At 44.2% G+C, this 18588-nt stretch overlaps 1 protein-coding gene across 1 annotated transcript; it reads left to right on the top strand.

The window, feature by feature from the left end:
- Window positions 1-25: 25 nt before the first annotated feature.
- Window positions 26-17860, top strand: TEX35 (testis expressed 35; the record flags this gene model as incomplete). The annotated part of the gene is given in 10 exon segments (XM_079723729.1): window positions 26-97; window positions 902-970; window positions 2141-2197; window positions 2903-2962; window positions 11243-11255; window positions 11258-11306; window positions 11543-11709; window positions 11981-12108; window positions 15063-15112; window positions 17727-17860. Coding segments are annotated over 7 exon segments (477 nt in total), but the record flags the coding sequence as incomplete, so codon positions are not given.
- Window positions 17861-18588: the final 728 nt, after the last annotated feature.

The following is an 18588-nucleotide window of genomic DNA, read 5'->3' as shown; positions in this document are numbered from 1 at the left end:
GCCACAGCCGACACACCTGTGAGAGGTCCCACCAGACACTGATGACCAGCCTCCCGTCACAGGAGCCAGACTCAGGAGGGCCCCCGTCATAGGACAGGTATGTTCACAATCTTTATTCCTCACAACAAGGGAGGAACCATTGTTCCTATTTTACGGATAAGGATCAAGATTCTCATCAAATCCAGAATACAAAAAGAAAACAGCCAAGAATAGGCAAATCCACAGAGAAAGAAAGTAGATTAGTGGTTGCCAGGGCTGAGGGTGTGAGAAAATGGGGGGGTCACTGCTAAAGGGTAAGGAGTTTCTTATTGGGGGTGATACAAATGTCTTAAAATTAGATAGTAGTGATGATTGGACCACCTGGGTATGTACTAAATCTCACTATACCGGCCACCTCAAAAGAGTGAATTTTAAAGGTACATGAGACAAGCTCTCTGCTCTCACAGAACAAAGCAGGTACCTAAATAAGTAAGGAAAAATTCAGTAGTTTTACCTATGATGCAGGGAATTAAAATAGGGAGGTGTGACCAGGGGGCTGCTGTGGGTTGAGGGCATCAGGAAGGCCATCCTCTGAGCTGAGAGCTGTAGGACAAGGCTGCGGCCCCTGGAGGGCTGAGGACGAGTGCTGTGGGCAGAAAAAGCAGCGCGCACAGAGGCCCTGAGGTGGGAATGAGTATGTCTGTGGAGGGGACAGAAAGCTGAGGCCCAGTGGGTCAGGAAGGGAGTGGAATGAGATGAGCTCAGAGAGGGGAGAAGGATGGAGGAAACTCCTGCACAGGTGAGGTCAGGTTATCTCTGCACTGACCCAAAGGGAGGAGCAGAAACTCGGGGTCGTCCCTCCTGCCTCACCCTCCCACGCCTGCAGTTTCCAATATTCTGTGTTTCTGTTTCCAACCAACAGACATATGACTACAAAGGAGCTAAACAAGAAGGGCCATTTACCAAACCAGGAGGGACAAAGGAGCTAAAGGTAGGTGTGTGGACCCAGGAGACAGGAAGTTGGATCAGCACAGTGAACAAGTGGGGCCAACAAAACAACTTCTGCAGCAGGTAAACTGCCGGCATCTACAGTTCTGCTCCAGACCCTGTGACTTCATTCCTTCTGGTTCTCTCTATTTTTTCTTTTTTTTTTTTTGTGGGATGCGGGGTTCTCACTCCTGTGGCCTCTCCCCTTGCGGAGCACAGGCTCCGGACGCACAGGCCCAGCAGCCATGGCTCACGGGCCCAGCCGCTCTGCGGCATGTGGGGTCTTCCCGGACCAGGGCACGAACCCGTGTCCCCTGCATCGGCAGGTGGACTCTCAACCACTGTGCCACCAGGGAAGCCCTGGTTCTCTCTATTTTAAAATAATTTCAGACTTACAGAAAATTTTCCAAAAAATGGTACAATGAGTTCTAGTATACCCTTCCCCCAGATTCCCAAATGTTGGCATTTTATCTTGGGTTTTTTTTTCTCTCTTTCATATTCACACACCTATATATAACATATATATTTCCTGAACCATCTGCGAGCAACTGGTTCTCTCAAATTTCGGTATATATTTCCTCAAAACAAGAACACTCTCTTACACAGCCACAGTACAATTATCCAAACATCAAAAGCAGGAAATTAATGTTGATACAGTTCTCACCTACAGCCCTTATTCTAATTTCACCAGTTATCCCACTAATGTCTTTCATAACAAAAGAGAAGATAACTTTTTTGGTCTGAGATGCAATCCAGAATCATATCTTGCATCTAGTTTCCATGTCTCTTCAGTCTTTTTCGTCTGGAACAGTTCTTCGACCTTGTCTTTTGGGACACTGTCATTTTTTATGACAAATCATTTATTTTGTGGAATGACCCTGAATCTGGGTTGTCTGATGCTTCCTCACCATTAGACTTAGGCCATGCATTTTTCGGTGGTCACACCACAAGAGTGAAAGTATGACCTTTTCAAAGTGCATCACATCTGGAGGTACAGGATGTCTGTGTGTCCCAGTATCCTATTTTCTTAATAGCATCCTTCCTTTCCTCCCTGCTGGCATCTATCTCTCTGCTCCTCTTTTGGCAATGCCCCAGGATCTTTCCTTTCCTCCTTCTGACCGTTTCCCTTCCATCCAAGACATTTCTTTACTCCTTCTCTATTTTATTTTCTCAGAATGAACTCAGGGAGGTGAGGGAAGAGCTCAAGGAAAAAATGGAGGAGATAAAACAGGTAACAGGATGAGACTTTTCAGCTCACGGAGAAAAAGTGTAGCTTCAAGGAAAATGCAATGCCTAACTTTGAATAGTAAAGAAAATCAGAAATTGCATGGAAAAAGCAATCAAACCAAATGAGCCCGAATCCCCTAGAGTGTTTAAGTGTCAGCAGCTTAGGTTATCTGTTTCTTACTTGTTTGATGCTTAAACCCAAATTTTGAATGATAAGGGCTCTCTAAGATATCTCATTGATAAGGGTGGGGAGATACAACCTTAGTGACAGAGTGAGAGGGGCTGACCTGGAATTTGGGGTCAGTCAGGGACCAATTCCATTATCCTAATACTCCTCCCCTGAGCAAGCTGCAGAGCAAGAATCCTCTTCTTGTTTCTCTGATGGAATTACCTATAGCATATTTATGAACAAAGGAAATGCTCAAGCAAGAACGTGTAATTGAAGCTGTGGCCTGAGCTCCACATGGCAGCCTTGCAATGACCAGATCCAAGCTGTGCCAAGGCTGCTGCTGGTGTTGACTTGATGATACACTCACCCTAGTCCCTTCACAGACTTTTGGGAAGAAAGTGGCTTTAATAGGCCATTATTAGAAAATTCCTTAATCTTTATCCAGCTCATTCCAGGGGAGCAGCTGCAGCCCTTAGCTTAAAATGCCTGAAAGACAACTCCACATTCAATAATGTGCTCTTTGCCTTTCTTCCTCACTAGATAAAAGATGTAATAGATAAGGATTTTGAAAAACTCCAGGAATTTGTGGAGATTACGAAGGTAAGCATTTACTGAGTGCCCTCCATGGGCCAGTACCATACTAGGAATCATGCAAGGAGATACCAGAGCCTGCCCTGCAAGTGCTTACAGCTTAATAAGAGACCCAAACTCTATTGCAAAAAAGAATTAAATAACAAGTAAGTACTAAGCTAAATGATGACTGGTTGTCAACTAACCAGGGGTTTAGAGAAGTGAGTAATGAATGTGGGTTGGGGTAACCAGAAAAGTCCTTTTAGAGGAAGTGAGCCTTAAGGTGAGTCTTAAGGCAGCATTGGAAGTTTAATGTGAATCTAACCAAGAGCCCAGTAAGATTATTTTTGAACTCAATAATTACTAAAAGGATCATCTAGATTCTAGAATAGCAGTTTACAGACTTTGGTGGGTTTCAAAATCACCAGGAGCACAAATATAGGAAACAGAGCTCAGATCCTGTGTTGATGGGGCTGGCACCCTGGGGTTTTGTTCATGTTCCCCAGGTAGAAGTTTGAGAACAACAAATGCAGAAGCATAAATAGACAAAAGCATTTATTTATAAATTTTTCAAGAGTTGTAAGGGGGCATTACTTCTACCAGATATTAAAATCATAATGAAGCCAACTTAATAATCAAATTAAGGTGGTACAGCCCAAGGATAACCAGACAAATGAAGAAACCAACATAGATAATCATGTAACAGCCTCTCTGCCAGGGATGCACTGAGAATCACTTCTGAGGATTTCTAAAGTCCATTTACCCAGGCCCTGGCCAAGATGAACTGAATAAAAACCTCCAAGTTTGGGCACAGTTGCTCAAAACTCTTAAGTGATTCAGATGCTTGCTCCTGATGAGAACCAGGTCCTTCGCACTTTAGCAGTAGTTATTAACATTGGCTACGTGCTGAAATCACCTGTACTGTGGTTTTGAACAGCTCCTCTTTACGCCTGGCTGCACCCCATAGCAATTATATGGGAACCTCTCAATATGAGGTCCGCGGACTTCCCTGGAGGCACAGTGGTTAAGAATCCACCTGCCAGTGCAGGGAACATGGGTTTGATTCCTGGTCTGGGATGATCCCACATGGCGCGGAGTAACTAAGCCCGTGTGCCACAAATACTGAGCCTGAGCTCTAGAGCCCTCGAGCCACAACTACTGAGCCCACGCACTGCAGCTACTAAAGCCCATGTGCCTAGAGCCCATGCTTTGCAACAAAGGAAGCCACCGCAAGGAGAAGCTCGCGCAACTCAACAAAGAGCAGCCCCCACTTGCCGCCACTAGAGAAAGCCCACACGCAGTAACGAAGACCCAACACAGCCAAAAATAAATTAAAAAAAAAAAGAATGGAGGCAAAGATCAAGAAGATGCAAGAATTGTTTAACAAAGACCTAGAAGAATTAAAGAACAAAAAACAGAGATGAACAATACAATAACTGAAATGAAAAATACACTAGAAGGAATCAATAGCAGAATAACTGAGGCAGAAGAATGGATAAGTGACCTGGAAGACAGAATGGTGGGATTCACTGCTGCGGAATGGAATAAAGAAAAAAGAATGAAAAGAAATGAAGACAGCCTAAGAGACCTCTGAGACAATATTAAACGCAACAGCATTAGCATTATAGGGGTCCCAGAAGGAGAAGAGAGAGAGAAAGGACCCGAGAAAACATTTGAAGAGGTTATAGTCGAAAATTTCCCTAACATGAAAAAGGAAATAGCCACTCAAGTCTAGGAAGCACAGACAGTCCCATACAGGATAAACCCAAGGAGAAACACGCTGAGACACATAGTAATCAAATTGGCAAAAATTAAAGACAAAGAAAAATTACTGAAAACAGCAAGGGAAAAATGACAAATAACATACAAGGAAACTACCATAAGGTTAACAGCTGATTTCCCAGCAGAAACTCTACAAGCCAGAAGAGAGTGGCATGATATATTTAAAGTGATGGAAAGGAAGAACCTACAACCAAGATTACTCTACCTGGTAAGGATCTCATTCAGATTTGATGGAGAAATCAAAAGCTTTACAGACAAGCAAAAGCTAAGAGAATTCAGCACCACCAAACCAGCTCTACAACAAATGCTAAAGGAACTTCTCTAAGTGGGAAGCACAAGAGAAGAAAAGGACCTACAAAAACAAACCCATAACAATTAAGAAAATGGTCATAGGAACATACATATCGATAACTACCTTAAATGTGAATGGATTAAATGCCCCAACCAAAAGACACAGGCTCACTGAATGGATGCAAAAACAAGACCCATATATATGCTGTCTACAAGAGACCCACTTCAGACGTAGGGACACATACAGACTGAAAGTGAGGGGATGGAAAAAGATATTCCATGCAAATGGAAATCAAAAGAAAGCTGGAGTAGCAATACTCATATCAGATAAAATAGAGTTTAAAATAAAGAATGTTACAAGAGACAAGGAAGGAAACTATATAATCATCAAGGGATCAATCCAAGAAGATATAACAGTTATATATGCACCCAACATAGGAGCACCTCAATATATAAGGCAACTGCTAACAGCTGTAAAGGAGGAAATCGACAGTAACACAATAATAGTGGGGGACTTTAACACCTCACTTACACCAATGGACAGATCATCCAAAATGAAAATAAATAAATAGAAGCTTTAAATGACACAATAGAACAGATAGATTTAATTGATATATATAGGACATTCCATCCAAAAACAGCAGATTACACTTTCTTCTCAAGTGTGCATGGAACGTTCTCCAAGATCACATCTTGGGTCACAAATCAAGCCTCAGTAAATTTAAGAAAATTGAAATCATACCAAGCATCTTTTCCGACCACAATGCTATGAGATTAGAAATCAATTACAGGGGAAAAATAAGGTAAAAAACACAAACACATGGAGGCTAAACAATACGTTACTAAATAACCAAGAGGTCACTGAAGAAATGAAAGAGGAAATCAAAAAATACCTAGACAAATGACAACGAAAACACGGCGATCCAAAACGTATGAGATGCAGCAAAAGCAGTTCTAAGAGGGAAGTTTATAGCAATACAAGCCTACCTCAAGAAACAAGAAAAATCTCAAACAATCTAACCTTACACCTAAAGGTACTAGAGAAAGAAGAACAAACAAAACCCAAAGTTAGCAGAAGGAAAGAAATCATAAAGATCAGAGCAGAAATAAATAGAAACAAAGAAAACAAGAGCAAAGATCAATAAAACTAAAAGAAATTAAGGGAACATTCCCATTTACCATTGCAACAAAAAGAATAACATACCTAGGAATAAACCTACCTAAGGAGACAAAAGACCTGTATGCAGAAAACTATAAGACACTGATGAAAGTAATTAAAGATGATACCAACAGATGGAGAGATATACCATGTTCTTAGGTTGGAAGAATCAATATTTTGAAAATGACTATACTACCCAAAGCAATCTACAGAGTCATTGCAATCCCTATCAAATTACCAATGGCATTTTTTACAGAACCAGGATAAAAAAATCTTAAAATTTGTATGGAGACACAAAAGACCCCGAATAGCCAAAGCAGTCTTGAGGGAAAAAAACGGAGCTGGAGGAGTCAGACTCCCTGACTTCAGACTATACTACAAAGCTACAGTAATGAAGACAATATGGTACTGGCACAAAAACAGAAATATAGATCAATGGAACAGGATAGAAAGCCCAGAGATAAACCCACGCACCTATGGTCAACTAATCTATGACAAAGGAGGCAAGGAGATACACTGGAGCAAAGACAGTCTCTTCAATCAGTGGTGCTGGGAAAACTGGACAGCTACATGTAAAAGAATGAAATTAGAACACTCCCTAGCACCATACACAAAAATAAACTCAAAATGGATTCAAGACCTAAATGTAAGACCAGACACTATAAAACTCTTAGAGGAAAACATAGGAAGAACACTCTTTGACATAAATATCAGCAACAACTTTTTTGACTCACATCCTAGAGTAATGGAAATAAAAGCAAAAATAAACAAATGGGACCTAATGAAACTTAAAAGCTTTTACAAAGCAAAGGAAACTACAAACAAGGTGAAAAGACAACCCTCAGAATGGGAGAAAATATTTGCAAACAAATCAACGGACAAAGGATGAATCTCCAAAATATATGAAGAGCTCATGCAGCTCAATATTAAAAAAAAAAACAATGCAATCCAAAAATGGGCAGAAGACCTAAATAGACATTTCTCCAAAGAAGACGCATGAAAAGCTGCTCAACATCACTAATTATTAGAGAAATGCAAATCAAAACTACAATGAGGCATCACCTCACACCAGTTAGAATGGGCATCATCAGAAGATCTACAAACAACAAATGCTGGAGAGGGTGTGGAGAAAAGGAAACCTTCTTGCATCTTTGGTAGGAATGTAAATTGATACAGCCACTATGGAGAACAGTATGGAGGTTCCTTAAAAAACTAAAAATAGAATTACCATATGACCCAGCAATCCCACTACTGGGCATATGCCCAGAGAAAACCATAATTCAAAAAGGCACATGCAGGGCTTTCCTGGTGGCGCAGTGGTTGAGAGTCCGCCTGCCGATGCAGGGGACACGGGTTCGTGTCCCGGTCCGGGAAGATCCCACATGCCGCGGAGCGGCTGGGCCTGCGTTCCAGAGCCTGTGCTACGCAACGGGAGAGGCCACAACAGTGAGAGGTCCGCGTGCCGCAAAAAAAAAAAAAAAAAAAGACACATGCAACCCAATGTTCATTGCAGCATTATTTACAATAGCCAGGTCATGGAAGCAACCTAAATGCCCACTGACAGACAAATGGATAAAGAAGATGTGGTACATATATACAGTGGAATATTACTCAGCCATAAAAAGGAGCAAAATTGGGTCATTTGTAGAGACGTGGATGAATCTAGAGACTGTCATACAGAGTGAAGTCAGAAAGAGAAAAACAAATATCGTATATTAATGCATATCTGTGAAACCTAGAAAAATGCTACAGATGAACCGGTTTACAGGGCAGAAATAGAGATGTAGAGAAAAAACGTATGGACACCAAGGGGGGAAAGTGGTGCAGTGGGGAGGGATAAATTGGGAGACTGGGATTGACATGTATACACTACTATATATAAAGTATATAACTCATAAGGACCTACTGTATAGCACAGGGAACTCTTCTCAATACTCTGTAATGACCTATATGGGAAAATAATTTTTTAAAGAGTGGATATATGTATAGGTATAACTGATTCACTTTGCTGTACAACAAAAACTAACACAACATTTTAAATCAATTATAGTCCAATAAAGATTAATTTAAAAAAAAAGAATATTGCCTGACTATATAAGGGGAAAGCTTAACTCAGTTAACACTATAAACTGAAATAGTATATAAAGTGAATTTTAAAAATAAAAATAAGAAGTATGTATTTAACTGGATGGTCTAAATATAATTACAGTGGAAGAAATCACAAAGGAAGTATTGTTAATGTTTAACAATACAAAAATTTTTAAAATTATAACAGAAAAGCACCATACACAGAGTGAAAAAGTAAGCAATAGTTTTGGGGAAATAATTTTCCACAAATATGATAGACATAGAAAAAAGCTTTTTATCTTTAACATACAAAGCTCACACAAATCAATAAGAACCAACTAGGAAAATGGGCAAAGGGTATATGTGAACAATCCACAGAGGAGAATATTACTAAAAAGCAATAAATATATTAACAAGTTTTACCTCATGAGTAATCAAATAACTGCAAATGAAAACAATACTTAGATAATTGCCACATTCAAATAAGCCAAGTTGTAATTTATGACAATTAGGTAAAGCAAGATAGGAATGCTCTTGTACTGCTGATTGGAGTACAAGTTTGTACAAAACTAAAAAGGAATTAGACAATAGGTATCAAAAATATCAAAACTCCATGACTTATCAACTCCTTGACTTCTCAGAATTTAACCTATGAGAATAATCAGAAATGCCAGCATGGGTATATATAAAAAGAAGTTCATCAGAGGATTATTTATAATAGCAAAAAATTGTAAACAACCACAATTTTCAAAAGTAGAGGAATAGCCAGAAGAACTACGATACATCTATATAATGAAAATTCACTATAGGAGACAGAATTTAGAAAGAATACTTTTAATGAGAAGTAAAAAAGCAAGATGCAAGTAATATATACAGGCTGATCTCAACAGGTGAAAAGAAATTGGTAAGTAAATATATAGAAAAAAGACTGGAAAGAAATATACCAAAAGGGTTAATTGCTGTTATTGAAAGGTGATAAGATTAATTTTTTCTTTTATATTCCTCTGTATTGTCCAAATTTTCTGCAAAGGGCATGTCTTATTTCTATATCAAAATGCAAACACAGTAAGTGTTTTGTTAGTGGGTAGGACTGGGTATCACAAGACACAAAGGAGGCTATTTCGGGCTCGGGAACAGCTTGCACACAGCATGGAAGCAGGATGAACGCGAAGCTTCTCACAGTCAGTGGGGAGATCGGTCATAAAAGAGGGATCATTGGGGGAAACTGTGAGAAATAAAATGGAGTCGGCACAAAGGCGGTGGATAATGAAGGCTTCTGAAAGACAGGCAGACAGGTTGGGACTTGGTTGTGTAAGCAGTAAGAGGCCTCTGGAGATTCTTAATCAAAGAACATGCTAGGAGCAGCACATCAGAAAGCTGAGCTGGCAGCTGCTTGCAAGGTGGCCTGGGGGCGCCGAGGGAACCGGTGGGGGCCGTCTGGAGCAAGAATATCAAACTGGAAGCCGCATCTCCGCTCAAGGTGAAGAAAGCTGGACCAAGTGTAGAAACAGAAGGAAAAGGGTAAATCTGAAAGATGCAGCGAAGGAAAAATAACATTCTTGGTGATTGATTCAGTATAAAGAATGAAGGAGAGGCAAGCGTGCATGGTAACACCAAAGTTTTAATCCGGACGATTAGAAAAAAGTGGTGACAGTGACAGGCTAGTTGGGAAGCAGCTAATTTAGAAGAGAAAGTGAAGAGGTCAGTTTGGAACATGATGAGTTTGAAGTGATGGTGAGACTTTTAAGAATATGGGAGGTTTTGACTCTGATGTTTTGGACCCGGGGGAATATTGACTTCAAGGATATTTGACTTTATTTACAAATACAAATGTCTTATTCAAAATGTATACAAACATTTTTAAATGCTTTTCAAGAAGATATTTTTTGGAAATCATTTCCATCCTGACAGTGTAATTCCTTGATCAATTTTCTACCCCAGATCAGTAAACTCTCCCCAGATCTTTCATTTTTTATTAAAATGGTTTTCCTTGAAGCAAATTATTTTTCATTTATATTTTGTGATATTCAATCCAACCCTGTTTTTGTCCTTAACAGATATTGTCACTAATACTGTCACCATCTTAGAAGTTCTTTGTGACCACTATTTCTATCCAATTTTTCCAGGTCAAATTTTATAGATCTAAAATTTGCCAAGAAGATTTTATTATTATTTCAGTTCTTAATAATAAATGTGAGGTGCCATTTGAGCTACTGTCTACTTTATTTTGTGTTGACCATTTCTGCCAGGAGTTGGGTAAAAGATGGAACAAACAGATACACAGGATCTACGTACATGGCAGGGGTCAAAACACTGGAGTCAGAAACGTCTTTAGTGGGGGAGGTCACGGGGTTTGTTTTCTTTTTATAAATTTATTTATTTTATCTATTTAGTTTTGGCTGCGTTGGGTCCTTGCTGCTGTACGTGGGCTTTCTCTAGTTGCGGCGAGTGGGGGCTACTGTTCGTTGCGGTGCGTGGGCTTCTCATTGCGGTGGCTTCTCTTGTTGCGGAACACGGGCTCCAGGCGTGCGGAGCTCAGTAGCTGTGGCTCGCAAGCTCAGTAGTTGTGGGCACATGGGCTTAGTTGCTCTGTGACATGTGGAATCTTCCCGGACCAGGGCTCGAACCCGTGTCCCCTGCATTGACAGGCGGATTCTTAACCACTGCGCCACTGGGGAAGATTGCATAGGCATTGAACCAAGGCAGATAAGGGTTTTATTCAAGTGTGAGATAGGTAAAATAGATCCTGGCCTCTGACTCACATGGAGACTTTGGACAAGCCCCCAATGACTCTGCCTGTGCTTCAGCTTCACTATGGAATGGGGGAGGACACAGGGAGGGGCAGCACGTGTCAGACACATCCTGATGAGCCACCCTACCCAGAGCTGGTGAGGATTCTTGAGGAAGTAAGATGCTGCGGTGGTCTCTGAGTGGTTTGCAGAGTGAGGCAGGAAAAGGGACTTCAAAAGCCCTTCATGATGATGATTTTAGCTTTGCATTCTCTCTTGAAGGAAATGCAAAAGGATATGATGAGAAGATGGATGTTTTAATAAATATACAGAAGAACAGCAAGCTGTGAGTGTAACCTGCACCCGTCTCTCCTCAACCCTAGAGAATCTCCTCCCTTCGCTTTGCCTAGTGTCCTCGGGGTTCAGTGGACTCCCAGACCCTTCAAGGAGCTGTCTTGGTTTCTCTTCCCCAGTGGCTTGTAGTCAAGGCCTTCCATGGCCAACCATGCTACCGGTTATCTCCTTTCCTGTTGAAAATTATCTCCCCAGTTCTGCCCCTCCCTGACTCCCCAGTCCTCTCAGGAGAGGACCAAAGGAGCAGCAAGAACTCAGGCTGATAGGAAAGACGGACACAGACCCACAGATCCAGCTGAAGAAAATGGATGGAGCTGATGGAGCACCACTGGCCCTTCATAAAAAGATGATGGCACTACAACAACCAAAAAAGGATCCAATGTGATACCTGCTGTGTAATGAAGCCCTCCCTGCCCCTGCCCCGGTGATACACCCCTGGGTTCCTGTTCCCCCCAACCTCCCCTGGGCTCTCTCACTCCCTTACCTCTTGCTGTAAAGGACTGGTTCCACTCCTCTCCTGGCCCCAGGATGCCTCCCTAGTCTTGAGTCCTCTCTGGGGTCTTGCCCTACAGGCCTGGGGTGATTCCAAAACCATGACCAAGTAGGACTCAACCCTGGACGCACCTGTTCCCAAGTGCAACTGTATTGTTCTGTCCTTCCCTATAGCAAGACCTGATGAGGTGCCCAGCAGGCTGGCCATCTGGGACCAGGGGAAAATTATCTTTCTCGTGCCATTTCTGTCCTCCACAGGAGAAGTGTTTGTGGTGTGCCCCAAAGAACAACTACAATCAGCGGTAAGTAGATCCATGGAAGCCCCTTATCTCAATCCGGTGCCCCGTCCTCCCAAAGGCAGTGTGCTCAGGGGTGCATTCCCATCAAATCTCACCCGTGGTTATGGTTATGCAGGCTCTGCCCCACATCACATCCACTCAGTCTTAGAGGACATGGCACAGGAAGGAGGACTTGCTTAGCCCAGCCTGGAGGCTGCTGCCTAGAGGCCCCCATGGAGTGGAGGGTGCCTTGCCAGCTGTTGAGCTGACCTTGCCTCAGGTTCCTGACTTTCTCCCCATATAACAGGCAACTTCCATACCAGGCCTGGGCATCCTTTTCACCCTTGGCATCTGGACCTGCTTTCTGATTTATCTGTGCTTCAACTCCTGTGTGACTGAGGACGTAGTTCCAACTTAGTGTCAACGCAGGACCTGTCAGCAGCTCTGGTTCAGCCTCTCCCCTCTCCTTGAGCTGCACAGCAAATGCTTGCTGCCCTCTTGCATACCACCCTGCCCCTGTCTCCCTCTACCCGGAGAGTAAAATCTTCATTTAAGGCCAAAGCGGGAGTCCAAGCGTTGAATATCAGCCTCAAACTTGAGTGTGCAAGGAGTGTCACTTTTTTGGATTGAAACCAGTGTATTTCAGACTCCAACCTCCCTTCTTGCTTCCTGATGGTTTAGTGGAAAATTCTTAAGGTCATTGATCCTTCCCCCCTCATCCCTGCTTCCCTCCTCTTCACCTGGTTCTGAAAATGTCCCAGGTCAAAAGAGAGGGTCTAGCCTGCACTGCTTCCCTCTGAGGTCTCGTCACTAAGCAGGACTTGAGGCTCCACTGCTTATAGGAACTTGGTCCCCTTCTTGGGCTCTAAGGATCCACCCTCCTTATCCTCTGGAAAGTTTCCTCACCCCCCACCCAAAGGAGACCTAGCCTTTCAGAGGCCTTTAAAGGTGGGGACAAGCCACTGACCTCCCACTTCTCCACGCTGTGTCCTGCCGCAAATCCCTCCACCGAGGGAAGGTGAAGCCTGGCTGCTGGCTTGAAACCAGAGCAAAGAAAGATACAGAGAAAACAGTATTTTAACAAACTATCTTGCCATGGGTGCGATTCTTTGGCTTCAGTTCAATGAACGACGAATTAATGGGATTCCATATTTTATTTCACACCAGCTTTTTTTTTTTTTTTTTTTTTTTGTGGTACGCGGGCCTCTCGCTGTTGTGACCTCTCCCGTTGCGGAGCACAGGCTCTGGATGTGCAGGCTCAGCAGCCATGGCTCACGGGCCCAGCCTCTCCGCAGCATGTGGTATCCTCCCGGACCAGGGCATGAACCCATGTCCCCTGCATCGGCAGGCGGGCTCTCAACCACTGCACCACCAGGGAAGCCCTATTTTTAGTTTTTAAAGGAACCTCCATACTGTTTTCCACAGTCCCTTGTAACACAGCATCCCATCCTGTAACCTCGGTGTCTGATTCCAACAGAGTGAGGGGTAAGTGGCTCACTCTAGCTCACGCACAGGTAACAGGTGCTGCAACCCCAGGCCCTGACTCAAGCAGTCACCAGAGAAACAGGAGGGTGCGTCATTTGGCAGCCATTAGGCAGACAGGGCTGGGCCCAGGAGGAGGCCAGGCTGTGTCATCCATTCCCATCACTGCCCTGGGCCCTGGCATGACCCCCACTCACAGCTTCCTTTCTCTTGGTCACAGGCTGCAGCCAGCCCCAAAAGGTGGGTGAGGATGGGCTCAGGTGTCCACCACCACAGACGGGGGCCCCATCTCTCTCAGATGCAACAGGTCTGAGTATATCCATTTCCATGACAATGGGTTACCCACCCATCTTCCTGAGGGGAGTTGCCCTGACTGGCTCCAGGGACCCCTAGAGCCTCCCTGAACCCCTTCAGTATTTGAAAGGTCATTTACCCTCCTATACGGGTGATCAATGTGACTTTTTGGTACTTCCCTCTATATTAGATCAAAACACAACCAAACAGAAATCAAATCTCACTTCTGGGGCTTCCCTGGTGGCGCAGTGGTTGAGAGTCCGCCTGCCGATGCAGGGGACACGGGTTCGTGCCCCGGTCCGGGAAGATCCCACATGCCGCAAAGTGGCTGGGCCCATGAGCCATGGCTGCTGAGCCTGTGCATCCGGAGCCTGTGCTCTGCAACGGGAGAGGCCACAACAGTGTACCAGGGGAAAAAAAAAAAAATCTCACTTCTGGAGAATGAACAGTGAGTCTGAAAGCCCAACCCCAATTCCAACTCTAGAGAACTCAGAAGGTGCAGAATATGCCTTCAGCAGGTGATGGAGCAGAATGGTGCAAGGTTCTGCCCACCTGACATTTTTTTATCAATATCAGCCTTTAAATGTGACCAAGAAGGTTTTTTTATGGGTCATGAGTTTGTGGGGAGATGAGCAACTCCAATATGAGTCTAATCCATACAATATTTCTGAGGGCAATTAAGTGATACATATCAGATGCTTTAAAAGATAGGAAAAAATTACAGGTGGCCACTAGGATTTAGTTATAAGGATACTTATCATGGAGTCATTTATGATATATATATTTAAAAATCAGAAAAAACATAAGTGGACACCAGTTGGTTAAATTAATTGTGGCACATCCATAAAATGGAATGCTCCACTGATATTAAGAATAATATGTTGTTGAAATATATTTAATGCCATCAAGAGACATTAATGATATAATGTTAAATGAAAAGAAAGCACGTTATGAAATAAAGTATAATCCCATTTTTGGTAAAAATTTGGGGTGTGTGTGTGTGTGCACATAGGGAGGCCTGCATGAACTGAAAAGACTTAGAAGGATATATACAAGAATAGAATAACAGCAGTGGTTTTCTCTGAGTAGTAGGATTATGACAAGTTATGTCATACTTTGTGCCTATCTGTAATCTCTGAAGTTTCTACAAGGAACATGCATTGTTTGTATAATAAAACTAATAACATGTTTCTTTTTTTAAGGAAGAGAAAGGTGGCCCAGGAAGGACCCTTAAGAACAGAGACAAAGTCAGGTGAGATCTCCCCACATCCTTTCTGATGGGAAGCACCTTGGACCTTTCTCTTTCCTGGGAGTGGCCAGTGAAGTCATGCCATCTATGTGTTCATCCAGAGGAAGGGGGCGAATTAACACCACTAAAAGGACAATTTAAAAGGACAATAGAAAACAAAATGAAAATGGCTTTATGTTTTTACCTATGAGTGACACTTATTCGATACATATTCTCCCACCACTGCTACCAGGGGTCCCTGCACACTCCTCTCTCCTCTGAGGAATTACAGTGGTCTGGAGTAGAGAAGGAGCCCCTGCAGTCTATCCCCAACAAGCCAAACTTGTCCTTTTAGAATGTCACTTAGATCTCGTTGCTCTTATGCTCAGAACTTCCAGTGTTCGCTCATTTCTCTCAGAGCAAAATCCAAAGTTGATGCTTGCAATGCCCTGTGGCATCAACCCTGCTACCTTCACACTCACATACTATTCTCCCCCTTACTTTCTGGGCTCTAGCCACACTGGCTTCTTTGTTCTTCTTCACACATACCGTGTACACTCTTGCCTCAGGGCCTTTGCACTCACAGACATTCCTGCCCATTTCCTCAGCTATCTGTGTGGCCGTCACCTCAAAGTTACCTTCTCAGTGGCACTTTCCCCATCTGTACAAACAACAATATCCCCACCTCCAGCGTTCCTTATCCTCTTTACTCTGCTTTATTTTCCTCTCCAACTCACTTAGCACCGACTTACGTACTATCCATTTCACTTGTTGTGGTCTGTCTTCTTCTGCTCGAATGTGAGTTCCTTGAGAGCAGAGATTGTGTTTCTGTCACTGCTCTACGGCAGGGCCCAGGGCAGTGCCAAGTGCACAGCAGGGAGTTGACAGGGGCTTGCTGAACGGACACATGAGTATAAAGATATTTGCCATGTACTGAGCACTGCAGGCTCTGCACTAAGATCTTCACCTGCATTGTTTCATTTTATTCTTACAATAACCCCATGAAATCATTCTTTCTGTCTTTCTATGAAGTCATTTAAGTGGTCATCCTCCCCATTTTATATAGGATAAAACAGGCTCAGAGAGAGAGGGTAATGAAAGTAATCTGTCTGAGGTCACAGAATAAGTGGCAGAGCTGGAGTTTGAACCCGAGCATTCTGATGTCAGAATCTCCCCGTGTGTCCCTGGGCCAGCAGCATTGGCATTACCTGGGAGCCTGTTAGAAATGCAGAGTCTCAGGCTATATGCCAGGCCTACTGAATCAGGACCTGCATTATAACAAGACTTCTCAGGTGACTCCAGTGTCCATTGTAGTCTGAGAAGCAGTGCTCTATGCTGGGCCAGCAGGTGTATGGAAAATAGGGGGCTTCACTGAGCAAGGGGCTGCCGCAGTTTGGGTTAGTGGCCTTGGGTTCTTTACCCCTGTGGATGGTTCTCCTGCCCGCTACCCCTCGACCCAGGAGCTCTTTAGTATCTGCCGGGCTTTGGGGGGAACCAAGGTTTGTGATGAGGAGGGAAAACTCAATGCCAACCTCTGTCCAGGAGCCAGTCCTGCTGTGGGCACTGTTGCTTCTCTTTCTTGGAGGAAGGTCTCTCAGCTCACTCAGGGAAAACCAGACCTGTGCCTCTTAAAAGCATGTGAGAGAGCCCATTGGCATCAGAGATGCAGCACTGAGACTGGAGCAGAAGCTAGTTCCACCTGACACTTAGGCACTCGGGCCAGGGAGGTTGTTAAAACAGAAAAAAACCTACTGTCAGGGCTTCCCTGGTGGCGCAGTGGTTAAGAGTCCGCTTGCCGATGCAGGGAACACGGGTTCGTGCCCCGGTCTGGGAAGATCCCGCGTGTGGCAGAGCGGCTGGGCCCATGAGCCATGGCCGCTGAGCCTGCACATCCGGAGCCTGTGCTCCTCAACGGGAGAGGCCACAGCAGTGAGAGGCCTGCGTACCGCAAAAAAATAAATAAATAAAACAAGCTACTGTCAATTAAATTATTAATGTCTGGGAGCCCACCCTGACATCTATTTTTATCACTGAGCGCCACCTTCAGTCTTGACATTCATGAAGAGTGGGCCTGGAATAAAACCAGAAACCCACCCTTCCAGCCTCTTGAAAGCCCATTCAAAACAAGAGTAAACATAAATGTAAACCCAAGTATGTAAAAACCGACTATGAAAACGGACCAGCAGAGGGCACTGTGACCCCATCAGTCCCTGCCCCAGTGACCTCTCCAGAAGGAAAAGCTGCAAAGACACAAGGAAGGAAATCACACAAGATTAGGGGTCTGGGTCCTGGGTCCCACCCTGGCTTCATCTTTGGAATCTTGTGGGAGCCCAGGACACCGGACACCTCTGATCTGTGCCCACCAGCAAGCCAGTGGTCACCCACATAGAGATCGGTTCCAAAAGGCCACCGCCCAGTCTGGCATTTGGGATTCACAATGAAGTGACTTTCCTTTACTCCCTTATTTACTTAACCAGCATTGGTCGAGCACCTGCTGAGCCAGGCACAGGGCTAGACCATGCAATTTTCCCAGAAAGTGGTGCCATAACAATAGTTAGATTCTAAGGCTAGCCCCCTAAAGACTTTCAAATCTTTAATATAGAGAAGATAGAACTAATGAGATTCTTTTCTGTTCTAGGGTCAGAGGAAAGAAATCGGGGAAGGGCAGTGTGGAGGAGAGGAAAGAAAGTGTGGGGAGAGAAGAAAGAGGAGAGACGAGGAAGAGCAAGGGGACCCTGGGGAAGAGGAAGGCAGTTTGGCTTCCAATCCCTGCCTGGTGCATATAAAATATAGAACCTTAAAAAGTTTGTTTTGGCTTCCTCTCATTTCCCTTTCTAGACCCTGACTTGGGACTTAACCTCTCCAGAGCCTCGGACTGCATGGGGCACTCCCAGAGCTCCTGCAGCATGCCCCAGCCCATGCTGCCCGTCGTGGAGGCCGTGCTCCAGAGTTTTCTACCCCTCCACTCCCCGTCCACACCCCCAGGCCTGCAGCTACCCTTCTCAGCTCCGTGTTGGCAGCTGAGTAATCCATTAAGCTAACGCACCCTGATATATGGCATATTGATCCTCCCAGGGACGTGTATCTTTTCAAGATTACCCAAATTCACCTCTGAGTGGTAGATTCCTAGACAGTGGGCTGGAGGGATGTGACAATTTCAGGCTGTTTGTGTCGGGGGTGGTATTTTGAGAGAAAGGCCAGAGCACCTGCCAAGGGGTGTCTCACACAGTCTCTTAGAGGAGCCGGCAGGAGTGACTTCCAGGGCGGGGGTGGGTCCTAGTATGGAAAGATCATTGACAATAAAAGATTTGCAGGTCAGAGATTAATCTCTCTAAGCAGTTTTGAGTGTGTGTGTGTGCGTGTGTGCGTGTGTGTGTGATTCCCTGTGTGTGCTGGGATAAGGCCAGAAGGAGAAGGTCAGTTCAGGGGAAAAGGATGGATTGCAGGGCTGGACTCAGGAGAACCACTGAGGTAGGAAAAAGGGCCTCCCGGGGCCGGGG

Source organism: Hyperoodon ampullatus, assembly GCF_949752795.1.
Source record: "Hyperoodon ampullatus genome assembly, chromosome: 2".
NCBI lineage: Eukaryota > Metazoa > Chordata > Mammalia > Artiodactyla > Ziphiidae > Hyperoodon > Hyperoodon ampullatus.
The sequence above is the reverse complement of the archived record's forward strand: the minus strand, read 5'-3'. Positions and strand labels throughout refer to the sequence as shown.